General features: G+C 44.3%; 1 protein-coding gene across 1 annotated transcript in view; it reads left to right on the top strand.

The window, feature by feature from the left end:
- LOC125480951 (mitochondrial potassium channel ATP-binding subunit-like) overlaps window positions 1–15,737 on the top strand; it is a 32,768-nt gene extending 17,031 nt beyond the window's left edge. Inside the window, exons 2-8 of the mRNA XM_048596208.1 lie at window positions 137–170; window positions 748–884; window positions 4,609–4,703; window positions 5,865–5,998; window positions 6,334–6,481; window positions 7,388–7,638; window positions 14,714–15,737. Of these exons, the coding sequence (XP_048452165.1) occupies window positions 137–170; window positions 748–884; window positions 4,609–4,703; window positions 5,865–5,998; window positions 6,334–6,481; window positions 7,388–7,638; window positions 14,714–14,800 (886 nt within the window). The 3' untranslated portion in view covers window positions 14,801–15,737. The remainder of the gene's footprint in view (window positions 1–136; window positions 171–747; window positions 885–4,608; window positions 4,704–5,864; window positions 5,999–6,333; window positions 6,482–7,387; window positions 7,639–14,713) is intronic.
- Window positions 15,738–27,467: the final 11,730 nt, after the last annotated feature.

Here is a 27,467-nt window from a genome sequence, read left to right as displayed (position 1 = left end):
TCTGGTGATTGTGACAGGCCAGGCTCTAGGTTCTTTTACCTGTGGTATTTTCACTGGGTATATCAGAATTTCTGCACTGACATGTGTTTATTTATCTAACTTGGTCAAGTAATGATTTCTTTCTGCACTGTTGCAGGTCTTTGGCAAATATCTCCATCACATTCGGACAGGTGAGTCCTGAAATCTACAGTCATCATGTGCCCAATTAACCATTATCTCCCCTGACCCTTGCACACCCCACAGCACGTTCTGCCTCATCATGATACAACACCTAGAGGCCAGCCTCTCCTGTACTCCGTCTCCATTACCTCCCCGGCCAGCTTGTTGCCACATTCTCACACCGGTGCCACTTGTCCATTATTCCATTCTAATCCCAGCCAGGCTCTCTGCAACTTAAATCACCCATCAGCTCTCTGCGTGCACTCCATCCCACAACCTCCTTCTTCACTCCACCTTAAGCTGCAACACTATACCCCCAGTACACTGTCCCTTGCCGACTAGTCTCTCTCCACACTTCCCCCCATCAGACCCTCTCCCGACTCTGGTCTGCCCTCTCCTACTGAGGCCAGGTATTCACTCTCCCCAAAACACTTGCAGCCTCCCAAACTCCCTGAACACTGTCACTGCTCCCGTTCATTCCCCCAGTCCCACTAGCACCATTGCCAATACTTGCACCTACCTGGTATGTTTGCATGGGTGAGAACCTCCCCGACTGAGCAACCCTTATCCCTTTCTTTCTTTTACCAGGTCATTCGTGGGATGAGCTCTGGAAGCCGTGTGTTTGAGTTCCTCATATTGCAATCGAACATCCCACTTAAAGGGGGATTCCAGATTCCATCACATGCTCTGGTTGGACAGGTGCAATTCGACAATATTGACTTCAGGTCTGTGAGAGCCAAATGAGTTGAACAGTCGAGGTGTACTGTGATTAGAAATTGTCCCTCCAATCTGGGGAAGGGTTAAATCATCATAGGTCCTCACTTGGTCAATTAGACAGGAAGACCTTGCTTAATATTATTAATTGATTCCTGGAAACACGGGTTAGACGAGAGTCACTTTGAGACTCATGACCTCCCTCCAGTGATTGGCTGCTACACATCACAGCTGAGACTTGTTTTGACAGGACAAGTTCTCCAGGAATGCCCAGTGCACAGGGAAGTTAATAATCTAAATACCAACACCACCATGTGAATGCAGAGTTCTCAGTGAATTGCAGCAATAACATTACATGATGTTGAGTACCACATGTTAAGTGAGAATTTGCTGCAGAGAGTAACTGTCTCTCTACTCTTTTAAACTGAAAGTAAAGCTCACTTGACACGGTCCTCATCAAAGACTCGCAGGACAGGTACAGCAAGAGGTTAGATACAGAGTAAAGCTCTGTCTATGCTGTCCCAAACAAATACACCCAGGACAGGCACAGTACAAGGTTAGAAAATAAAACTTCCTCTACTCTTTTTAAACTAATTTGACATGAGGCAAAGTCCAGTCAGATATAGAAGGAATGCTAGGACAGGCCAGTAGGCAGAGAAAACATGGGCTGGATAAGACAAATGGGAAGACCAGAAAGCCAATCTGTTTTAATTCAAGGAACTTGATTGTTAAGGTGGTTGAATTTAGAGCATTGATCAGCATGCGGGAATATGATATTGTTGCAGTCACTGAGACATGGTTGAAGGTAGGACAGGAGAGCTATTTGTGCCAGTGCGTAGATAGTTCTATTAGAGATGTGACAGGAATAGACCTAATTCTGGGAATGAAGCAGCCAAGTGGTTAAAGTTCCAGTGAGTGAGCATTTTGGGAATAGTGATCATAACAAGGGGCGGCACAATGGCTCAGTGGTTAGTACTGCTGCCTCACAGCGCCAGAGACCCGGGTTTGATTCCACCCTCGGGTGACTGTCTGTGTGGAGTTTGCACATTCTCCCCATGTCTGCGTGGGTTTCCTCCGGGTGCTCCGGTTTCCTCCCACAGTCCAAAGATGTGCAGGCTAGGTGGATTGGCCATTGTTAAATTGCCCGTAGTGTTCAGGGGTGTGTAGATTAGGTGGGTTATCAGGAGATGGGTCTGGGTGGGATGCTCCAAGGGTCGGTGTGGACTTGTTGGGCCTGTTTCCACATGGTAGGGATTCTATGATCTATGATGTTTCTATAACACTTAAATTTCAAAGTCATTATGGAAAGGGATCAGGATAGTGCAGAAGTTAAGTGTCTAAATTGGGAAAGACCAATTTCAATATCATTATACAGGATCTAGCAAACAGACTGGGAGCAATTACTTGCAGGTAAGTCCACATTCGGAAGGTGGAAGCCTTTTAAAAGTAGTACAGTGAAAATTCAGGGCCAGCATGTTTCCCTAGGAGTGAAGGGTTAGGTAAGCAAGTCGAAGGAAACCTGGATGTCAAGAGATTTCAAAGGGTTTGATAAAGAAAAGAAAGGAAATATATGTCAGGTACATGGCATTATAAACAGGGGAGGCTGTTCAAAAAAATAGAAGGTTAGGGGGTTGCTTAAAAAAGAAACTGACGGTAAAGAGGGACCATGAAATATCTTTCGCAGATAGGATTAAAGAAAACCCCCAAGGTATTTTTATTAAAGAATAAGGGAATTACCAGGGAAAGTGTGGTAGCTATTGAAGACCAAAGGGGCAACCTGTGTGTGGAGCCAGTGGACATTGATGAGGTCCTAAATGAATACTTCTCATCTATATGCAGTCAGGCGGAAGACATAATAGCTGGAGATTTCAGTAGGGATGGTGAGGTTCTAGAACATGTTAAGATTAATAAGGCAGAGGTATTGCATGTTTTAACAGGCATAAAGGTGCATAAATCCCCACGGCCTGATGAGATGTATCCCAGGCTGCTATGGGAGGCAAAGAAAGAGATTGCTGGGGCCCTAACGGAGATATTTATTTGCTAGCCACAGATGATTAGAGGATGGTTAATGCGGTTCAATTGTTCAAGAAAACCAGCAGGGATAGGGCAAGTAATTACATACCAGTTAGTCTGATGTCAGTTGTTGGGAAATTATTGGGAGAAAGTTTAAGAGGGACAGGATTAACCAACACTTGGGAATGCAGGGATTGGTCGGGGTGGATTTGTTTGGAGGAGATCCTATCTGACTAATTTAAGTTTGAAGAAGTCACTAAACAATTTGGTGAGGGTAGTGCAGTTGCTATGATTTACTTGGACTTCAGTAAGGCCTTTGACAAGGATCCATATGGAATGCTGATCCAAAAGGTAAGAGCCCTTCGGATTTAAGATAAGTTGGCAAACTGGATCAAAATTGACTTACAAATATGAGGTAAAGAGTGGTTGTGGAAGGTTAATTTTTGTGATGGAAGCCTGTGAACAGTGGTGTACCACAGGGATTGATGCTAGGACCCTTGCTATTTGTTATGTACGTTTCATTTGAATGTGAATGTAGGAGGAATAATTAGTAAGTTTGCAAATGACACGAAAATTGGTGGTGTTGATGGCAGTGAGGAGAATGGTCTCAGGCTACAGTCTGATTGATCAGCTGGTAAATTGGGCAGAGCAATGGCAGATGGAATTTAATCTTGATAAGTGTGAGGTGATTTATTCTTGGAGGAAATGACACACAATGAATGGTAGGGAGTACTGAAGAACAAAGGTATTGGTGTACAAGTCCATAGGTCTCTGAAGGTATCAACGTAGGCAGACAAGGGAGTGAAAAAGGCATAGGGGTGCTTGCCTTTATTAGCGAGGGCATAGAATAAAGGAGCGAGGAAGTCTTGTTACAACTTTATAAAACATTGGAATTCTGTGTGCAGTACTGGCCACCACACTGTTGGAAGGGCATGATTGCACTGGAGAGGGGGCAGAGGAGATTCACCAGGATGTTGCCTTGGATGAAAAGTCTCAGTTATGTGGAGAGACTGGATAGGCTGGGTTTGTTTTCCTTGCAGCAGAGGAAGCTGAAGGGGGAATATGATTGAGGTATACAAAATTGAGAGGCATAGATTCTGTAGGGTCATGAGAATCATTTCCCCATGGCAAATACGTCTAAGACCAGAGGGCATAAGCTTAAGATGAGGAGGAAGTGGTTTAGAGAAGATCTGAGAATTTTTTTCACCTACATAGGCAGAAATATGGAAGGTGTTGCCTGAGAGGCTATTGGAGGCAGGTACTCTCACAACCTTTAAGAAACATCTGGATGAGTACTTAAAATACCAGGGTGTAGTGGGCTACGGACCAAGTGCAGGTAAATGGGAATAGTGTAGTTTGGTGATCAGCATAAACATGCTGTGACTAAAGCTCCCTCTACACTTTTAAAGTGCAAGTAAAACTTCCTGTACACTGTCCCCATGAAAGTCCCCCAGATCAGGTGCAACATGAGGTGAGATACAAAGTACAGCTCCCTCTACTCTTTTTTTTTTAAACCTAAAGTATGGATCCCGTGACACTGATCCATCAACACTCGCTGGACAGGTAGAGTGGACTTCAATCTCCAGTGGTCTGCCTCCACCCCATACCTTCCTGTGATATATTTCATATAGTAACCTAATCATTTGATACCATAGTTTTGTCACAAAATGCTAGTTTGTGTCCCATTTCCCACATTTGTGACATTTCTCTTTCTTCCCTTAGCTACCCCACCAGACCTGGTCAGGTGGTGCTGCGCAACTTCAATCTTACCCTGCCGGCCTCTAAAATGGTGGCTATTGTTGGACAATCTGGGGCAGGTAAGGACAGAGTGGCACATTTCTGATCTTAATATCTGTGGAATGCACAGCACAGTTTATGGGTCTTTGTTAGTGACATACTTTGGATGATTAAACATACACACATACGATTTAAGAGCAGGAGTAGGCCATTCAGCTGTGTCAGCTGCTGTGTAATACAATGTGATCATGGCTGATCTGAATCTGGCCGCAGCTCCACTTTCCTGCCTGTCCCCTATATCCTTTGGCTCCCTTGAAATATAATGGAAAACCAGATCTGGAAAAGTCAGCTAGGAAATAGCAAGTTGTTCTAGTCTGCCCTATACGTTAGTGATTCTTTACAGGTAATGAATTTTAATTCATTCATGGGAAGTGGACCACGTTGATTGGGCCAGCATTTATTGCCCATCCCTGGTGAGCTGCCTTTTTGAGCAATCTTTGTGTTGTGGGTTGACCCACAATGCCTTTAGGGAAGGAAGTTCAGGATTTTGACCCAGTGACACTGAAGGAACAGTGATGTATTTCCAAGTCAGGGTGGTGAGTGATTAGGAGGGGAGTTTGCAAGTGGTGTTGGACTATGGCGATTTCAACTTTACCTTTTACCTTGTTCTTTAGATTGTGTGTTTGGAAGGTGTTGTCTAAGGAGCCGTGGTGAGCGACTACAGTGCATCTTGTAGATGGTACACACTGCTGCAACTGTACATTGGTGGTGAGAGAATAAGAGGGTATGTTGTCAAGCTTCTTAAGTGTTGATGGAGCTACATCCATTCAGGCAAGTGGGGAGTATTCCATCACACTCTTGACATGTGCCTAGTAGATGGTGGACAGGCTTTGAGAATCAGGAGGTGAGTTATTCACTGTAGGATTCTTCAGCTCTGACCTGTTCTCGTAATCACAGTACTCCCGCCACTAACAGTCATGTCATCTCCTGAATGAGATGCATAATTAACAAAAACGCAGCCAATCAAATTAGTGCAATTACCTTTGCCATGCTCCTAGACACTTCACCTATTAGATTGATTAATATCAGTGTTATGTGGCAGCTTCCTCTTGCACGATGTAATCTCAGCTCGAGATGGGAATGAATATATCTCTGTTTTGTGTATAGCAATCAGTCTGCGGAGGATGGGAGGTTAGCTGTTTTAAAACTGTTTCGTAACCTGTAACTAAAATGCTTTGAAGGCAAGTCGACAATAGCATCTCTGCTGGAGAGGTTCTATGACCCAGACAATGGAATTATCACCTTAGACGGATATGACATCAGGACTCTGGATCCACAATGGCTGCGCAGTCACGTGATTGGATATATCAGTCAGGTTAGCAGTTCCCCATTTTACACTCGCCCCACTGCCTATTCTCTACATCCAGGCCTTTTTTAAATACCAGCCTTCTCCTGATCTCCCCACACCCTTCCTGCTTTTCCTTTTTCCTTCCCCTTTCCTTCAATCTTTCCTCTTCCCTCCCACCCTTTCATCTGCACCTTTGTAAATCTTCCTTCTCCCTCATTAGTTATTTGCTGATGTGGTGATGATTAAGAGTCTGAGTTGTTGTCTCTGTTTATTTGGTTGTTAATGTTCCTCACACTAACTCAGGTGGAGTAGTTGTACCCCATAGGGTTGATGTTTTCTCAGCCATGTGTATGGATTTGCAGGAACCTGTGCTTTTTGGCACCACCATCAAGGAAAATATTCGATTTGGAAAGCCAGATGCCTCAGATGAGGAGGTTTATGAGGCAGCTCGGCAGGCAAATGCAGATGGCTTCATCCAGAGCTTCCCAGATGGATACATGACCGTAGTGGGTATGTGTCACAGTGAATCTTAAAACAGTTGTGGATGGAGTATGGACCAAAAACACAACAAGCAAGCCTCAAATCATCACACTCGGGGAACATATCTTAAATCATCATCACACTCGGGGAACATACGTATGATTTGATTTGATTTGTCACATGTACCTACATACAGTGAAAAGTTTTATTTCGCAAGCAATACAGGCAGATCATAACATACAAGGACATACAATCCTAGAGTGTTTAGACAGACCAATACATACAAGGTTATGGCTGCGTAGGAGGTGCACAAAAGCAAGATCAACGTTAGATTTCAAATTAGAGAAGTCCATTCTTCAGTCTAATAACAACAAGGAAGAAGCTGTTCTTGAACCTGTTGGTCCATGTGTTTAAGCTTTTGTATCTTCTGTCTGATGGAAGAGAATATTCCCAGGGTGGGAGGGGTCTCTGCTGATGTTGGCAGCCTTTCTGTAGCAACGGAAATTGTAGATGGAGTCCATGGATGGGAGGTTGGCTTTTGTGATGGTCTGGGCTGTGTACACAACTTCCTGCAGTTTCTTATGGTCCTGGGCAGAGCAGTTGCTGTACCAAGCCATTATGTGCCCAGATAAAATGCTTTCTTTGGTGTATCTGTAAAAATTGGTGAGTGTCCTTATGGACATGCCCAATTTCCTAAGCCTCCTGAGGATGAAGATCATCACATCATCACACTAAATGAACACACCTTAAATCATCATTGTACTTGGGGAACACACATCAAATTAAAATTATACTCACCTCAAATATCTGATTAGTTTTATTGTGATGCATGTGGAAGCATTAAATTGGCACTTTCAAATGCGAGGGAAGGACATAATCATAGTGAATGCGGAGATTAATAAACACATTTACTAATAGTCTCAATTTATTGGTCAGGTGAACGAGGAATGTCTCTGTCCGGGGGCCAGAGACAGCGGATTGCCATTGCTCGTGCTCTGGTTAAAAATCCCTGTATCCTGGTGCTGGATGAGGCCACAAGTGCTCTGGATGCAGAATCTGAGAGAATGGTACAGGATGCACTGGATCATATACAAAAAGGCCGTACCGTGCTGGTCATTGCACATAGGCTGAGTTCAATCAAGGCAGCTGACGTCATCTGTGTTCTTGCTAATGGCCGCACGAAGGAGGTGAGTTGCATTTGCCCCCCTTGATCTGTAGCTGGGGGACAGACAAAGGCTGTTCAGCCCATTGAGTCCGTGCCAGTCAAAATCAACCATCTAACTATGCTTAATCCCTTTTTCCAGCACTTGGTCTATGGCCTTGTATGCCTTGGCATTGCAAGTGTACATCTAAGTATTTCAATGTTATGTGAGTTTCTGCGCCCCTACCATTCTTACAGGCAGGAAGTTCCAGACTCTCACTACCCTCTGAGTGAGAGTTTTTTTATTCACATCATTTCTAAACCTACTCGTTACCTTAAATCTATGCCCCTAGTCATTGAACCCTCCATCAATGGAAAAAGTTCCTTCCTGTCTACCCTATCAATGTCCTTCATAATTTTATACATCTCAATCATGTTCCCTCCCAATCTCCTTTGCTCCAAGGAAAACAACCCCAGTCTGTCTTCATAACTAAAACTCTGCAGTCCAGGCAACATTTTAGTAAATGCCCTCTGCACCCTCTCCAGTGCTATCACATTCTTTGTATAATGTGGATTCCAAAACTGCACACAATACTCTTGCTGTGACATAACCAAAATTTTATATAGTTCTAGTAACCACCAGCAATTCCTAACCAAGCAGCATGTCAGCACATGAACTGGAATTGGCAAAACCAGTCCTGGCAAACTGTGTATATCTTAGCAAGAACCTTCAATCCCAGGAAAACTGCATTAAAAATGGTCTCAGTGACAGGGCGACTTTCCAGTGAAATGACCAAGCAGTTGCAGAACATAAATCCAGAGGAGACTGAGGTGGATAGTGTAGGCGTAGATATGCTCACGAGAGAGGAATTTTTGAGGGATATAGGAAAGAGGTGGATTGTTCCAAGGTTGAGGAATTAAGGAATATTGCAGATGAGGTGCGTAAACAGGTTTGGATGTGAGATGAAAGTGGATGGGGATGCAAGAGATACGTGGAGAGGTTGGGTTTGTGGCATTGAGGTGTATGGGGAAAGGGTGGGTAGATGAGGATTGAGGGAAATGTGATCATACGTTAGAACAATCAAATTAAGAGTAGAAGTAGGCCATTCACATCTTCAAATCTATTTTGGCGTTCAAACGATTGTGGGAATCTTTTTATGTTCTGAATTTTACATTCCTATTGACACCTGACAACCCTTGATTTCCCCTGTTTAACAAGATTTTAGCTACCTCCATCTTTAAAAATATTCAATGACACCCCTCCTGAGGCAGATCGTTTCAGGGGCGAACAGCTCTCTTGTTTCTATTTTCAAAGGCAACCTCTAATTTTAAAACCGTGCCCCCTAGTTTTGGACTCCCACAGGAAACATCCCTTTCCACATCCACCTCATCAAGACCATTCAGGGTCTTCCTTCGTCAATCAAAATATCCCTTGTGCTTCTAAATTCCAGTGAAAACAAACCTAGCATATCCAATTACTCCCAGGGAGAGGTGATGGGACGTTGGTATTGTCACTGGACTAGCAATCCAGATGCCCAGGAAATGTTCCAAGGACTGTGTTTGAATCTCACCACAGCAAGTCTAGAATTAAAAGTCTAATGATGACAATGAAACAATTGTTAATTGTCAGATAAACCCATCTGGTTCACTATTCTTTTTTTTTTTTGGGAAGGAAAAACTGCCATTCTTACCTGGTCTGTCTTAGCCTACATGTAACTCTAGGCCCACAGCACTGCCCTCTGAAATAGCCTAGCAAGCCAGTGTATCAAAATCTCTCCACAGATATCGCCCGATTTGCAGTGCAATCTGTTTCAGATTTCCAGCATCCATGGTATGTTGCTTTTATTCCACAAGTGTATCCACAAGTTGTATTTGTCATATCAACTGCTAGACAATCACAAAATCTGGTATCCACTCAAGTGACAGAAATGACAATGGCAGAGACTGCCCTGTCAACCCAAAGTATCTCTCACTAATAGCTGGTCTCACAGAATAGTCAAGCAATAGCTTCATGTAGTCATACTCATGGTATCATTCTTTACAGACAATGTCCCACCAACAGCACAGACCCAGCACCAGCAGAGGTAGCAGTGGTACACAGTCGGGAGGAAGCTGCCTTATGAGACCCCAGCATAGACCTGCTGTGGCACCAGGTCAAACAGGAGCAAGAAAACTTTCTTCTGATTATCATGCAGTGTCACTCTTGACTGATGCATTGACACTCCTCCATGTTGAACAACACTTGGAGAAAGCACTGAGAGTGGCAAAGGCACAAAACAAACTCTGGTTGGGGGATCTCAATGTCCTACACCAAGAGTAAATTGGCAGCAGTACCACTGATTGAGCTGCTCGGGTCCTAAGGACGTAGCTGTTAGACTGGGTCTGCAGCAGGTGGTAAGGGAGCCCACCAAAGGGAAAAACATATTGACCTATGCCTCAGTAATCTATTCATGACAGCATTGGTAAGAGTGACCATCGCACAGTCTTTGTGGAGACAAAATCCCGCGTTTGCATTGAAAATAACCTCCATCGTGCTGTGTGGCACTATCACCGTGTTAAATGGGACAGACTTTGCACAGATCTAGCAACTCAAGACTGGGGCATCCATGAGGTGTATTGGGCCATCAGCAGCAGCAGAATTGTACAGAATTTGCAAACTCATGACCTCGTATACACCCCACTAAACCATTACCATCAAGCCAGGGGATCAACCTAAAAATGGGGTGTCCACCCAGTGAAGCTACCAAACAGGACTACTTGCATGTCAGACAGCGAAAGCAGCAAGTGATAGACAGAGCTAAGCATTCCACAAACAAAGAATCAAATCTAAGCTCCTCAGCCCTGCCACATCCAGCCATGAATGGTGGTGGATAATTAAACAACTCACTGGAGGAGGAAGCTTCACAAATATCCCCATCCTCAATGATGGAAGAGACCAGCACACCAGTGCAAAAGATAAAGTTGAAGCATTCACAACAATGTTCAGCCAGAAGGGCCAAGTGAATGAACCATCTTGGCCTCTTCCAGTTGTTCCCAGCATCACAGATGCCAGTCTTCAGCCAATTCAATTCGTTCCATGTCATATTAAGAAATGGTTGATAAGGACAACATTACAATAGTAGTACTAAATATTTGTGCCCCAGAACTTGCTGTATCCCTAGCCCCAAGCTGTTCCAGTACAGCTGCAGCACTGGCATCTACCTGACAATTTGGAAAATTGCCCAGGTCTGTCCTGTGCACAAACGGCCGGACAAATCCATTCTGGCTAATTACCGCCCCATCAGTCCACTCTCGATCATCAGTAATGGAAGGTGTCATCAACAGTGCTATCAAGCAGCACCTGTTTTTATAAATTCATTCATGGGATATGGGTACCTCTGGCTGGGCCAGCACTTATTGCTCATCCAAAGTTGCCCTTGAGAAGGTTATTATAAGTTGCTTTGTTGAACCGCTGTAGTCCACATGCAATTAGGGAGGAAAGGGAGTTAGGAGTGAAATCCAGAATTTTGACTCAATGACACTGAAGGAACAGTGATATATTTCCAAGTCACAATGGTGAGTGGCTTCAAGAGGAACTTGCAGGTGGTAGTGTCCCCATATATCTACCCTTGTCCTTCTAGATGGAAGTGGTTCTGGGTTTTGGAAGATGCTATTGGTGTCTTTTGGTGAATTTCTGCAGTGCATCTTGTAGACAGTACGCACGGCTGCAACTGAGTGTCAGTGGTGGAGTGATTGAATGTTTTTGGATGTGGTGCATATTAAACAAGTTGCTTTATTCTGTGTAAGTGTTGTTTGGAGCTGCACTCGTGGAAAACCCCAAGGCGTTCTATACTTATGTGAGGAACAAGAGGATGGCCAGATTGAGGGTAGGGCTGATCAGGAATAGTGGAGGGAACTTGTCCGCGAAGTCGGAGGAGGCTGTGGAGGTCCTAAATGAATACTTTGCTTCAGTAGTCACCAGTGAGAGGGACCTTGAAATTTTGTGCGAACAGTGTGAAACGGGCTGATATGCTCAAACAGGTTGATGTTAGGAAGGAGGATGTGCTAGAAATTTTGAAAAACATGAGGATAGATAAGTGCCCTGGGCCAGACGGGATATACCCAAGGTTAATACGGGAAGTGAGGGAAGAGATTGCTGCCCCTTTGGCAATGATCTTTGCTTCCTCACTGTCCGTTGGAATAGTACCAGATGATTAGAGGGTGGCAAATGTTATTCCCTTGTTCAAGAAAGGGAATAGGGATAATCCTGAGAATTACAGACCAGTCAGTCTTTCTTCTGTGATGGGCAAATTATTGGAGAGGATTCTGAGAGATAGTATTTATGATTATTTGGAAAAGCACAGTTTGATTAGAAATAGTCAGCATGGCTTTGTGAGGAGCAGGTCATGAATTATTGAATTCTTTAAGGATGTGACAAAACACATCGATGAAGGTCGAGCAGTAGATGTGGTGTATATGGATTTTAACAAGGTATTTGATAAGGTTTCACATGGTAGGCTCATTCAGAAAGTAAGGAAGCATGGGATTCAGGGAAATTTGGCTGTCTGGATACAGAATTAGCTGTCCAATAGAAGACTGAGGGTGGTAGTAGATGGAAAGTATTCAGCCTGGAGCTCGGTGACCAGTGGTGTTCTGCAGGGATCTGTTCTGGGACCTTTGCTCTTCGTGATCTTTATAAATGACTTGGATGAGGAAGTGGAAGGGTGGGTTAGTAAGTTTGCCGATGACCTGAAGGTTGGTGGAGTTGTGGATAGCGTGGAGGGCTGTTGTAGGTTGCAACGGGATATTGACAGGATGCAGAGCTGGGCAAAGAAGTGGCAGATGGAATTCAACCCAGAAACGTGTGAAGTGATTCATTTTGGATTGTTGAATTTGAATGCAGAATATAGGGTTCATGCGGGATTCTTGGCGGTGTGGAGGAACAGAGAGATCTTGGGGTCCATGTCCATAGATCCCTCAAAGTTGCTACCCAAGTTGATAGGGTTGTAAAGAAGGCGTATGGTGTGTTGTCTTTTATTGGCAGGGGAATTGAGTTTAAGAGCTGTGAGGTTATGCTGCAGCTCTATAAAACCCTGGTTAGACCACACGTGGAATATTGTGTTCAGTTCTGGTCACCTCATTATAGGAAGGACGTGGAAGTTTTGATAGAGGACAGAGGAGATTTACCAGTATGCTGCCTGGACTGGAGGGCAGGTCTTATGAGGAAAGGTTGAGGGAGCTAGGGCTTTTTTCATTGGAGCAAAGGAGGATGAGAGGTGACTTGATAGAGGTTTACAAGATGATGAGAGGCATAGATAGGGTGGATAGTCAGAGACTTTTTCCCAGGCCGGAAATGACTATTACGAAGGGGCATAATTTTAAGGTGATTGGAGGAAGGTATAGGGGAGATGTCAGAGGAGGTGGGTGTGTGGAATGCGCTGCTGGCAGTGGTAGTGGAGTCAGATACTTTAGAGATATTTAAGCGACTCTTGGATAGGCACATGGATCATACTAAAATGAGGGGTATGCAGGTTAGTTTGATCTTAGAGTAGGATAATAGATCGGCACAACATTTTCGGCCAAAGGGCCTGTACTGTGCTATGCTGTACTGTTCTATGTTCTATGTTCTATGTTAAACCAGTGGGGAGTATTTATTGCACTCCTGACTTGTTCCTTGGACTTGGTGTTCAGCCTCTGGGTAGTCAGGAGGCAAGTTAGTCACCACAGTATTCCTAGCCTCTGTGTTTATATGGTGAGTCCACTTGAGTTTACTGTAAATGTAACCCTCAGGATGTTGATTGTGGGGAATTCGGTGACAGTCACACCATTGAATGTCAAAGGGCAGTGGTCAGATTGTCTCTTATTGTAGATGGTTGTTGCCTGGCAAGTGTGTGGTGAAAAGTTACTTGCCAAACCTGGATATTGTCTAGGTGTTGTTGGAAACTGTTTAGCAATAACCTCTCACTGACACCACTTCTGCTGTTTGGCGTTGTACTTGGCACATTGGGAGATGGTTGTGATTGTTGGAGGACAGTCATCTCAGCTTCAGGACATCTTTGCAGGAGTTCCTCAGGGTAGTGTCCTTTTTCCTAGGGTGGAGGTAGCTATTACGAGGGGGTGTAGTTTTAAAGTGAGTGGAGGTAGATATAGGGGAGACATCAGAGGTAGGTTCTTTACTCAGAGAGTGGTTGGGGTGTGGAATGCATTGCTGGAGAGGGTAGTGGAGAAGGCCTCATTAGGGGCATTTAAGCGGCTATTAGATAGGCGTATGGATGATAGTATTAGGTAGGGGTGGAGGTTAAATGGACCTTGGGATTAGAGTAAAAGTTCGGCACAACATCGTGGGCCGAAGGGGCTGTACTGTTCTATGTTTTATGTTCTGTGTTCTAGAATTGAGAACATGCAATCATCGGTGAACAATGTTCAGCACCAATCACAACTCCTCAGATACTGAAGCAGTCCATGTCCAAATTCAGCAAGATCTGAGCAATATCCAGGCTTGGACTGACAAATGACAAGTGATATTCACACCACATAGAAAAAGTATCATTACTTGGCATTTAACAAGAAAAAGTTGAATCATTACCCCTTGACATTCAATGGTGTTGCCATCACTGAATCCACCAATGGGGATTACCATTGACCAGAATCTGAACTGGATTATCCATTGACTACGCTGACAAGTCAAGGGTGAGGTTTTTTTTTTTTTACCTCAACCAATCTGAATAAAACAGTACTTGTGTCACACATTAACGTTTGGTTCATTCCACAGACAGTTGTGGGGCTGTGGAATTCACTCCCTGAGCCAGTGACAAAAGTAGGGACTGTTTCAACATTGGGGAAGGAGAGTAAAGGGGATCTGGAAAGGGAGCAGGCTTTGGACCCTGCTCAGATGGAGGATGAACAAGAACAAAGCTCTGGAGGGTATTTCCAAGTTTATAATTTGGACATAATTCTTAACTATGGCTGGGTGGGGCTGTTTGCATAAATGGCTGCTGCATTTGCTTTCTCAATAGCTACATCTGCTCTTTTAATATGACTTTGACTAGCTTGGACTCTTCTGTGAGGTATTTTGTAGCAATATCAAAATGTATCTCTTCCCTTGTACCTTTCTGATTGATGATGGCCTTTCATTGCCACAGGTGGGGACACATGCCGAGCTGTTAAAAAGAGGAGGACTGTATGCAGAGCTAGTCCGCAGACAAACCAGTGAGGAGACCACCATGTGAAGGAAAGGGAGTGACAGAGAATGAGCCAAGTGGATTGCAGGCATTTTGCACCTTCGAACATCTTCATGTAAACCTACTGTAATTCCTCCCCGTCCCAATAAGAGCCCAGTATTAGGCACTGAGATTTCATTACCAGTGGGCTGGTGGGTGGAGCAGGGATTCCCTCGCATTGTTGACTGGAACTGTGCAAGGCATGCAATTCTAGATTCTGTATCTGCTCAATCAGGGCTCCTCTTGCAGAGAGCTTAGTGTACTGTAACACATTGTGGTGCATAGTGCTGATGGGTTAGGTCTGTCTCTGTAAAACACTGGCATACAGTACTAGTAGGGCCAGGTCTGTCACTGTGTAACACTAGGGTGTACAGTACTGGTGGGAACAGGAATGTCACTGTACAACACTGGGTGTACAGTAGTGATGGGGACAGGTCTGTCTCTTTATCACACTGGATTACAGTACTGGTGGGGACACGTCTGTCTCTGTAACACTGGGATACAGTATTGGTGGGGACACTGTATAACCCTCAGCTCAATGGCCTGCAGAGCTGGTCATAATCTTCCACTAATGATTATTTCTCTGCATTCTGAAACTTGTGTGAGCCTCTTACTTGGACAACTTTTTTTGTAAATTATACCGTCATCCATTGAGCCTGTGTTGTGTTTTTATGATCGACAAGAGTACAGAATCAAACAGGCTGGTTCACTCCCACACTTTCATCCTGTCAATGGACATGCAGCTGCTCTGGAGAAACTGAATTGTTCAGGAAAGTTGGTGTCACAGGATGATTTGTCCAAAGGCCCAGGTAAATGTTTTGAATGCACAGGTTCAAAGCCCCCCGTTGCTTTTGGATTATGTCTTCTGGTTCTAGATTCTTCCACCAGAGGAAACAACCTGTCAGCATATTGTATTTTTCAATAAAGTCACTTCTCATTCTTCTAAGCTCGAACGGGCACAAGCCCAATCGACTCTAACTCTCATCGTAAAAAAAAATTCCTCCATATCCACAGATCAACCCAGACATCCTTCTCTGGACTGTCTCCAATACCAGAATATCATTCCTTACATAAGGGACGCAAAACGGTTCACTATATTCCAGCTGGAATGTTCTGGGAACCTGGGTTCAAAACCTGCCATCTGAGATGGTGGAATTTGAATTCTATACAAAAAAGATCTTGAATTAAGAATCTCCTGATGACCCATGAAACTATTGTCAATTGTAGGAAAAACCCATCTGGTTCACTAATGTCCTTCAGGGAAGGAAATGTGTCATCCTTGCCTGGTCTGGTGTACAAGTGATTCCAGACACACAGCAATGTGGTTTTCTCTCAGTTACCCTCTGAAGTGGCCTAGCAAGCCATTCAGTTGTCCAATCCCTACAAAGTCTCAAAGAAATGAACAAAACCAGAAATTTCTGGAAAAGCTCAGCAGATCTGGCAGAATCTGTGGAGACTAATCAGAGTTAACGTTTCGAATCGAGTGACTCTCCCTCAGAGCTCAATCTACTACAGTTCTGAGGAAGAGTCACTCGATCCGAAACGTTAACTGTGATTTCTCTCCACAGATGCTGCCAGATCTGCTGAGCTTTTCCAGAAATTTCTGTTTTTGTTTCTGATTTACAGCAGCTGCAGTTTTTATTCAAAGGAATGAAACTGAATGGATCACCTGGCAGCCCTGTTGACCCTGCAAAGTCCTCCTCACTAACATCTGCCAAAATTGGGAGAGCTGTCTCACAGAATAGTCAAGCAACAGCCTGACATCGTCATTCTCGTCGTCTCATACCTTACAGACAATGTCCCAGACACCACCATCACCATCTCTCGATATGTCCTGTCCCACTGGCAGGACAGATGCTGCAGAGTTGGTGGCATAGTGGTATACAGACAGGAGGGAGTTACGCTGGGAGTCCCCAACAGTGACTCCGGACCCCATGAAGTCTCATGGCTTCAAGTTAAACATGGGCAAAGAAACCTCCTGCTGATTACCACATACTGCCCTTCCTTGGCTGATGAATCTGTACACCTCCATGTGGAACAACACTTGGAGGAAGCATTGAGAATGGCAAGGACACAAAATGTACTCTGGGTGGGGGACTTCAATGTCCACCACCAAGAGTGGCTCGGCAGCAGTATTACAGATCGAGCTGGTCGGGTCCTAAAGGACATAGCTGCTAGACTGGGCCTGCGGCAGGTGGTGAGGGAATCAACAAGAGGGAAAAACACTCTCGATCCTATCCTTACAATCTGCCAGCTGCAGATGTATCTGTCTGTGACAGAATCAGTAAGAGCCCAATCCTTGTGGAGATGAAATCCTGCCTTCACATTGAGAATAACTTCCATTGTGTTGTGTGACACTACCAATGTGCTAAATGGGAAAGACTTCAAACAGCTCCACCAACTCAAGACTGGACATCCATAAGCACTGTGGGCCATCAACAGCAACAGAATTGTACTCCAGCACAATTTGTAACCTCATGGCCCGGCATATCTCCCACTCAACCATTACCATCAAACCAGGGGATCAGCCCTGGTTCAATGGAGAGTGCAGGAGGTCATGCCAGGAGCAGCACCAGGCATGCCTGAAAATAAGGTATCAACCCCTGGTGAAGCTACCAGATAGGACCAAACACATGCAAATAGCATAAGCAGCAGGTGATAGATGGAGCTAAGCGATCCCACAATCAACGGAACAGATCTAATCTCTGCAGCCCTGCCACATTCAGTCGTGAATGATGGAGGACAATTAAACAACTCCCTGGAGGAGGAGGCAACACATATATCCACAGCATCAGTGGTAGAAGAGCCTAGCAGGTCAGTGTAAAGGGTAAGGCTGTAGCATTCACAACAATCTTCAGTCAGAAGTGCCGACTGGATGATCCATCTTGGCCTCCTCCAGGGACCGATTTAAAAACAAAATACAAAGCGTAGATTAGTGAGAAGCCAGAGGATTGGAAAGACTTTTAAAAACCAGCAGAGGACAATAAAAACAGTAAGGAGGGAGAAGATGAAATATAAGGGTAAGCTAGCAAGAAATATTAAAGATTGCAAAGAGTTTTTTTTAGATATAATAAAGGGTGAGAGAGAGAGGCTTGAGTGGACATTGGACTGCTTGAAAATTAGGATGGAAACATGGTAATGGGGAACAAAGAAATGGCTGAGAAACTGAACAGGTAGTTTGCATCAGTTTTCACAATGGAAGACGCCAGTGGCATACCAGAACTTCTAGCAGAGGTGAATGTAGTGGCCATCACTAAGGAGAAGGTGACTGGGGAAGCTGGAAGGTAGATAAATCACCCAGACCAGAAAGCCTACACCCCACAGTTCTGAAGGAGATAGCTGAGGAGATGGTGCAGGTATTGCTGGTGATCTTTGAGGATATAGTGGATGTAGAGAAGATCTTTCCACTAGTACGTGAGACTAGGATTTGGGGCACAACGTCAGAGTGAAGGTTATGACCCTTTTAGAACTGAGATGAGGAAGAATTTCTTCAGTCAGAAGCTGATGAATCAGTGGAACACATTGCTACAAATGGCTGTGGAGAAAAGTCATTGAGTGTATTTACGTCAGACAGAGATAGGTTCTTGAGGATCAAGGGTAACAGGGAAATGTGGGAGAATGGAGCTGAGAAACATATCAGATATGATTGAATGACAGACAGACCTGATGGGCTGAATAGCCTAATTCTGCTTCTATACAGGTATTTCTGATATAATGCATATTAATGCGAATTGAGTGTAATGTGTTTGATGAATAATGGACACTTCTGATAACGCAAACTTTCTACTGTATGGGTATAGCGATTTCCCTATAATATGATTTTCTATGGCAATTCTCTATTGTGCGAGGTCACACAAGAACACAACTATCATGTTATAGGAAAAATACCTGTATCTTATTGACGCCATAGAGGCTAGTCCAGTCAAGACAACTGTTGCAGTCTGGGATGTGTGAGGGCTGGCACTGGCATCACAATGAGCTGCTGGTCTACACTTGTTTTTGTTCAGAAATGGAGGTGGAGGGGTACAAAGAGATAGCCATTTGGAGTTGCGTGTACATAATTTGGGTGATGACCTTGGGGATGGTGAAATTTGTGAGGTTGATGGAATGGACACCTGGCAAGGGAGATGTTGGGGGATCCAACAGCATGCTAACCCTGAGGCTGAAAGCCAGTAGCTGTCATTACATTTGTGAAGCCTATGGATGGAGTGCAATGTTGGGGAGAATGGCCATGAAAGGACTCACAATGGGTGGAGTAAGTAAGCCGACTTATGAGGGAGGGAGCTGTACCTGTGCCCAGTCACTGGGCCTTCACAGGGAAACTAAAAAAAAGTCTGGAATTAAGAGTCTAATAGTGACCATGAATCCATTGTCTATTGTCAGAAAAACCCATCTCGTTCACTCATGTCCTTTAGGGAAGGAAATTGCCATCCTTACCTGGTCTGGCCTATGTGTGACGCTGGACCCACAACCCTATGGTTGACTCTTAACTGCCCTCTGGGCAAGTAGGGATGGGCAATAAATACTACCTAGCCAGTGATGCTCTTATCCCTTGAATGAATAAAAAAAGCAGCATTCTCCTCCAGTATGTGACATGTTGGCCACAAAGCCATACAGGGTGTCTATGCTTGGTCATCCTGCAACATTAATGGCATTCCCTGAGATCTGGCCTCCTACACACACAGCCAGTCCTGATGCTCGAGGTGCTGATGAGGTGGGTAAAGCCTAAGGTGTTTGAGTGAGCGATATACACACATTGCTGGCCGTGCTCCCAAGTGATGTTTTTGGTGATCATTGCAGACCCCTACCCACTGCACCTCATGAATGAGCAGGAGAGATGCTGCAGGTATTTACAAAGCATAGACAAGCTCAAGAGACAGGAACAGCCACATTCACAGTGGAACACAAGTTTATATTAAGTTGAAAATGCTTACATACCATTGATTGTGAAAGAAACGTTAAACATGGAAATATCTTCCAAATAAACTGTGGGAATAACAAGAGTGTGGTAAGACAGCTATTTGCATCAGATTTAAAGATTAACAAATAATGGATGAGTTTTCCAGCCATTGGTCACACATGCCATTAGGATATTTTCCTTCTCCTCTCCATCCACATTGCAGATGCATGAAGTTAAATGTGTGGCTCAGAGACTGGAGTGGGTGGAATGGGTTTCTGTTCAAGGGGACTGGCACCAGTACTGGGGTAGAATGGGACAGGGTGGACTTGAACTGTGCTGGGACCTGTGTCCTAGCAAAGTCAGTAACTCAGGCTGTAGAGAGGGCTTTCAGCTAATTGGAGGTAGGGTTCTGGAGAGGGGCTGCTCAGTCTTACAAAGCAAAAGGATATGGCAACGTTTCAGGGCAACTATTATTAATGATATCTGGTGTTGGACAGAGTGTATAAGCATAAAACTATAGCAGCAAAAAGGGAAGAATGGGGGAACTAATAACAAGAAGGCAAAATTAATGGCTCTTGAGTGCACATAGTATTTGAAACAAAATGATAAAACAGCATAAATCGAGGTTATTGGCTGTGATCTTATTGCCATTCTGGAAATATGGTTACAAAGCGATCAAAGGCAAGGCTAGATAAATTTTTGAACAGTAAAGGAATTAAGGGTTATGGTGAGATAACAAGGTGTAGAGCTGGATGAACACAGCAGGCCAAGCAGCATCAGAGGAGCAGGAAGGCTGATGTTTTGGGCCTAGACCCTTCTTCAGAAATGGTGAGTGGGCGGGTAAGTGGAGCTGAGTCTCAAAAAGATCAGCCATGATCTTATTAAATGGCGGGGCAGGCTCGAGGGGCCAGATGGCCTACTCCTGCTCCTAGTTCTTATGTTCTTATGTAAAGCTGGGGGCTAAGCATTCCAGGGTGTGTGATTTTTCTAAAGGACAAGAAGGAAGGGAAGGGTACTACAAGATGACATAAATGCGATAAAGATGGATCGAAAGAATGATGAACTTAAGAAATAAGAAGAGGAAGAAGACACTGGTTGGACAAGTCCTCTTAACAGTAGGTGTGTTGTAGTACAGAATAATTCAGGAGATAATGAGGATATACAAAGAAAAGCAGTACATTAATCATGGGTGACTTTAATCACTGAGATAGTCAGTTTGGCAGAGGTAGCCCTGAGGAAGAATCCATTGAGTTTATTCAGAATAGTTTCCTCGAACAATATGTTGTGGATCCAACCATGGATCAAACTATTTAGAATCTGGTGATGGATAATGAGACGCATTTAATAAGTAATCTCAAAGTAAAAAAATCTCTTAGAGAACGTGACCATAACAGGGTAGAATTCAGTGGTTAGTTTGAGTAAGAAACTTGGATTGGAAACAACTGAGCTAAATCTGCATTTGCAGATACATTCTAAGTTGTTCAAAAAGCACACAATTTGTAGACACAGTCAGTCAATGGGGCATTTTATAAATTCCTGCTTCGGAAATAAAACTAGTCTGACTAGGTTAAAACACAGACAGATTCTAAACAAGGCCTCACACCTAAAATGCATTGTCTGATCTGAGATGTTACCTCTTGTATACACTAATAAAACCTTTAGTTATCTCAGGGCAGTGACTTGAAAGAAATTCTGGGATTTGCATTTTAATCAATGAAAACCTGCATCTCCTTTCTAACTGATTAAAGATTTAATAGGGGGGAGTCAGCCCGCCATTATAGGCTTACTTGATACATTCACATCAGTTGTATGATCTTTTGATCTTTTACTGATAAATTCTATGTCTTGATGCCTTTCTCACTACACTAATGAAGAAGCAGCGTTCTAAAAGCTAGTATTTTCAAATAAACCTGTTGGATTATAATCCGGTGTCGTGTGATTTTTGACCTTGAGTTAAATTAGGTAACATAATTATATAGGGATGAGGGCAGAATTCTAGAAATACTAAATAATCAAGGATATTGGAAATAAAAATGATAAATATCACTTGAGAAAAAGTACTACAAAATACTGATAAATCCCTTGGATCTGATGGGCTGCATCATAGGATTTTAATGGGAGCAGCTACTGAGATTCTAGATGCACTAATGGTAATTGTCCAAGAATCCCAGACTCTGGAAAAGTCCCAGAAGGTTGGAAAACTCACAATGTAACATCCTAATTGGAAAAGGGAGAGAGAAAACAACGCGGTAAATATAGGCCTGTTAGTTTAACATCTGTTGCAGAATAAATGAGAGCCTATTAAAAATGATGTAATGGCAGCATGTTTAGAAATACATAATATGATCAAGCAGAGGGCACATTCTCTGAGTGTGGGATCATGGGATAATAGAAAACAGGAGCAGGAATAGGCCATTTGGCCCTTCATGCCTGTTCCACTATTCAATATAATCATAGAATTTCTACAGAAAGAGACCACTCAGCCCATAGAGTCTGCACCAGCCCTCTGAAGAGCATCCCACCAAAACACCATCCTACTTTCACCCTATTCCTGTAACTCCACATTTGCCACGACTAATCCACCTAGTCTGGACACTACGGGAAATTTTCTGTGGCAAATCCGTCTAACTTGCACATCTTTGGACTCTGGGAGGAAATTGAAGCACCAGGAAGAAACACACACAGACATGAGGAGAATGTGCAAACTCCACACAGACAGTCACTTGAGAGTGGAATGGAACCCGGGTCCCTGGTGCAGTGAGGCAGCAGTGCTAACCACTGAGCTACCACGCCAGTCTAATCATGGCTGATTATCCACTCTTACTCCCGCTTTCTCCTAATAGCCCTTGATCTGTTTAGCCCTAAGAAATACAGCTGTCTCTTTCTTGAAAACATTAAATGCTTTGGCCTCAACTACTTTCTGTTCTGGAGAAGTCTACAACCTCACTACCCTTTGGATGAAGAAATTTCTCCTCATTTCTATCCTTAGCCATGGACTGTGACCCCTGATTCTGGAGTCCATGGTCTATGACAAGATGCTTTGTGCATCTGTCCTGTCTAGACCTGTTAGAAGTTTATAGTTTTTTTTGTGATTCCCCCCCACCTCTTTCTTCTAAATTCCAGCAAATATAATCCTACCTGATTCAACCTCTCCTCATATGTCAGTTCCACCATCTCAGGAATCAGTCTGGTAAATGTTCTTTGCATTCCCTCAATAGCCAGAACATCCTTCCTCAGATAAGAAGTCAAAAACTGCTCACAATACTCCAGGTGTCATCTTACCAATGCTCTATACAATTGTAGCAAGACATCCCTGCTCCTGAAGTCAATCATCTGACTATGAAGGCCAACTCACAATTTGCCTTCTCACCTCTTGCTGCACCTGCATGCCTACCTTCAGCGACTGGTGCATGAGGATACTGAGGTCTCATTATGCCAACGCATTTCCCAACCTATCACCATTCAGATAATAATCTGCCTTTCCATTTTTGCGACCAAATTCATATTTATCCATGTTATACTGCATCTGCCATGTTTTGCCTACTCACTCAGCCTGTCCAAATCACAAAGATCTCTGCATCCTCCTCACAGAATACCCTCCCAACCAACATTGTGCCATCTGCAAATATGGAGATATGTAGTTTCCTCATCTAAAATAGCTGAGGTCCAAGCACTGATCCCTGTGGTACCCCACTACTCATTGCCTGACATTCACAAAAAGACCAACTTATTTGTGGTCTTTGTTTCCTGTCTGCCGACCAGTTCTTAATTCATTTCAGTATACAACCTCCAATCCAGTGTGTTTTAATTTTGCATGCTAATCTTTTATATTATATTCTATCAGGACATAAGAAAAAGGAGCAAAAGTAGGCTATCTGGTCCATGGAGCTTGCTCCACCATTCAGTAAGATCGTGGCTGATCTTTTCATGGACTCAGCTCCACTTACCCACCCGCTCACCATAACCCTTAATTCTTTTATTGTTCAAAAATATATCTTTGCCTTAAAAACATTCAATGAGGTAGCCTCAACTGCTTCATTGGGCAGGGAATTCCACAGATTCACAACCCTTTGGGTGAAGAAGTTCCTCCTCAACTCAGTACTAAATTCATTCCCCCTAATTTTGAGGCTATAGTCCCCAGTTCTAGTTTCATCCCCTAGTGGAAACAACCTTCCTGCTTCTATCTTGTCTATTCCTTTTATTATTTTATATGTTTTTATAAGATGACTCTCACTCTCCTAAATTCCAATGAGTATAGTCCCAGTCTACTCAATCTCTCCTCATAAACCAGCCCTCTCAACATCAGAATCAACCACGTGAACCTCCTCTGCACCCCCTCCAGTGCCACTACATCCTTTCTCAAGTAAGGAGAGCAAAACTGTACACAGTACTCCAGGTGCGGCCTCACCAGCACCTACACAGCTGCAGCATAACCTCCCTGTTTTTAAACTCCATTCCTCTAGCAATGAAGAATAATATTCCATTTGCCTTCTTAATTACCTACTGCACCTACAAACCAACTTTTTGTGATTTATATGCAAGGACACACAGGTCCCTCTGCACAGCAGCATGCTATAATTTTTCATCATTTAAATACTGGTCTATTTTGCTGTTATTTGGACCAAGATGGATGACCTCACATTTACCAACATTGTACTCCATCTGCCAGACCATTGCCCACTCACTTGAGCTGTTTATATCTGTCTGCAGACTTTCAGTGTCCTCTGCACTGATTTCCTGATGTCCCGCACTTAGCTTTCCTGATTACTTGTTGTATCTGCATACATGGTGTGATTCATGCACATAGACACCCAGCTCTCTCTGCATCACAGAGTTCTGCAACCTCTCATTCTTTAGATAATATGCGTCATTTTTATTCTTTCTACCAAAATGTACAATTTCACACTTTCCCTCATACTCATTTTAATCGATCTTTGCCCTGTATGTTCTTCACAACTCACTTTCCTACCTATCTTTGCGTTATCAGAAAATTTAGCTTTGATACCACTGATCCTTCATCCAAATAGTTTATATAAATTGTAAAGTGTTGAAGCCATAGCACTGAACCTTGTGGCACATCACGTGACATCCTGCCAGCTGGATTTATACCTTCGATCTGATTTTTGTTAGCAAGAAATCTTTTATCCATGCCACTATGTTACCCCAATTGCCATGATCTTTTATTTTCTGCATCTGAATGCAGGTGGTTCCAGTTAAAGGCTCAGGGCTCAGCCAGTCAATTATGATCAATGGGCAGGAGGCAACTAAATGGAAAACAAAAACAAAGTTGCTGGAAAAGCTCAGCAGGTCTGGCAGCATCTGTGAAGGAAAAAACAGAGTTAACATTTCGGGTCCGGTGACCCTTCCTTAGAACTGATGTGGATGTTGGTGGGATGATAGGTAAGGACAAGGGGAACCCTATTGCTGTCATGGGAGGGAAGAGAAGGGGTGAGGGCGGAAGTGCAGGAGATGGCTCAGACCAGTTTGAGGGCCCTGTCGAACACGAGCTGGGGAATCCTTGGTTGAGGAAGAAGGTGGACATTTTGGAGGCTTCCTTGTCCAAGTTAGCCTCATCTGAACATATACGACGGAGATGGAGGAACTGAGAGAATGGGATAGAACCTGTACAGGAAGTGGGGTGTGAGGATGTATAGTCCAGGAAACTGTGGGAGTCAGTGGGTTTGTTGTGGATATTAGTGGCCAGTCTATTCCCAGAAATGGAAACAGAGATGTTGAGGAAGGGAAGGGAGGAGTCAGAGATAGACCAGGTGAATGTGATGGCATGGTGGAAATTGGAGGCGAAATTGATGAAGTTTTCCAATTCCAGTCGAGAGAAGGAAGTAGCACCAATGATATCATTGATGTAAGAGGGAAAGAGTTGTGGGTGGGGGCCGGAATAGGACTGGAATGTTCCACGTACCCCACAAAAAGACAGGCATAACTAGGGCCCATGCGGGTACCCATGGCAACCCCTCTTACCTGAAGAAAATGAGAGGAGTTGAAAGAGAAATTGTTGAGGGTGACGACGAGCTCAGCCAAGCGGAGGAGGGTGGTGGTGGATGGGGATGGTTCAGATCTTTGCTCCAGGAAGAAGTGGAGAGCCCTAAGACCCTCCTGGTGGGGAATGGATGTGTGAAAGGACTGTATGTCCATGGTAAAGATGAGGTGGCTGGAACCGGCAAACTGGAAGTTTTGAAACCGGCGTAAGGCGTCAGAGGAATCATGGATGAATGTGGGCAGGGATTGGACCAGGAGAGAGAAAACTGAATCAAGGTAGGAAGAGATGAGTTCTATGGGGCTGGAGCAGGCTGAAACAATGGGTCTGCTCAGACAGTCCTGTTTGTGGATTTTTGGGAGGAGGTAAAAGCTAGCTTTGTGGGGCTGGGGGACTATCAGCTTGGAAGCAGAGGTGGGGAGATCACTGGATGAAATGAGATCAGTTATCGTTGTAGATACAATGGCCTGATGTGTCATGGTGGGGGTCATGGTCCAGGGAAAGGTAGGAGGAAGTATCTGAGAATTGGTGCTCAGCCTCTGCATGGTAGAGGTCAGTACGTCAGACTACAACAGCACCACCCTAATCGGCAGGCTTGATAACAAAGTCAGGATTAGATCTGAGTGCATGGAGTGCAGTAAGTTTGGAGGGAGATAGGTTGGATTTGGAGAGGGGCAGAGAAATTGAGGTGGCTAATATCACGTCGACAGTTCTGAATGAACAGATCGAGTGCAGGTAAAAGGCCGGAGGGAGGGGTCCAGGTGGAGGGAGAGTGTTGGAACTGGGCGAAAGGGTCGGTGGGACGGGGAGAGGACTCTTGTCCAAAGAAATGAGCATGGAGGTGAAGATGGCAGAAGAAGAGTTCGGCATCATGTCGTGCCTGAAATTCGTTAAGGTGGGACGCAGAGGAATAAAGCGGAGGCCTTTGCTGAGTACAGAACGTTCAGCATCGGAGACCAGAAGGTTGGGAGGGATGGTGAATACCCAACAGGAGGTGGAGGGATTAGGGGAGGGGATGGAGTCAGAGGAGAATATGATTCTCCCTTCTGAACTGAATGCCTGATTTGACCGAAGTAAAACTAATCAGCTATTGCCAAACATACTGAGTGTCACCAGCATTTTGGTTTTATTTCAGACTTCCAGTATCTATAATACTTTGATTTGATCTAAATCTACATAAAGGTTTCTGGGGTATAGTATAAAATTCTATACATTAACACCGGGGTGTTCAGGCATACGTCTGTTTAGAAATTATGTCATTAGGTAACTGTTCCAAAAGTCATTTCTGATCATGAGGAGATCAAGTAAGCTCTCCGAGCCGGGCGGTGGCACTGTGAACCAGTGTAGCGATGCGTCCTCTGAGTCGGGCGATGCGAGCGGGAGTAGAGGAGGGTCCTCTGAGCCAAGCGGTGGGGCGGTATCTGAAAGCGCTGTGGGCGATCTGAGCCCGGTGGTGGTGCTGCGTGCTGGAGGCGCAGTGGTTCCTCGGATAACAAGGTGTGGAGCTGGATGAACACAGCAGGCCAAGCAGCATCACAGGAGCAGGAAGGCTGACGTTTTGGGCCTAGACCCTTCATCAGAAATGCGGGAGGGGAAGGGGATTCTGAAATAAATAGGGAGAGAGGGGGAGGCCGATAGAAGATGGATAGAGGAGAATATAGGTGGAGCGGAGACAGACAGGTCAAAGAGGCGGAGATGGAGCCAGTAAAGGTGAGTGTAGGTGGGGAGTTAGGGAGGGGATAGGTCAGTCCAGGGAGGATGGACAGGTCAAGGGGGGTGGG

The sequence above is a fragment of the Rhincodon typus genome, chromosome 4 (assembly GCF_021869965.1).
Source record: "Rhincodon typus isolate 14 chromosome 4, sRhiTyp1.1, whole genome shotgun sequence".
In the NCBI taxonomy this organism is placed as follows: Eukaryota; Metazoa; Chordata; class Chondrichthyes; order Orectolobiformes; family Rhincodontidae; genus Rhincodon; species Rhincodon typus.
The sequence above is the reverse complement of the archived record's forward strand: the minus strand, read 5'-3'. Positions and strand labels throughout refer to the sequence as shown.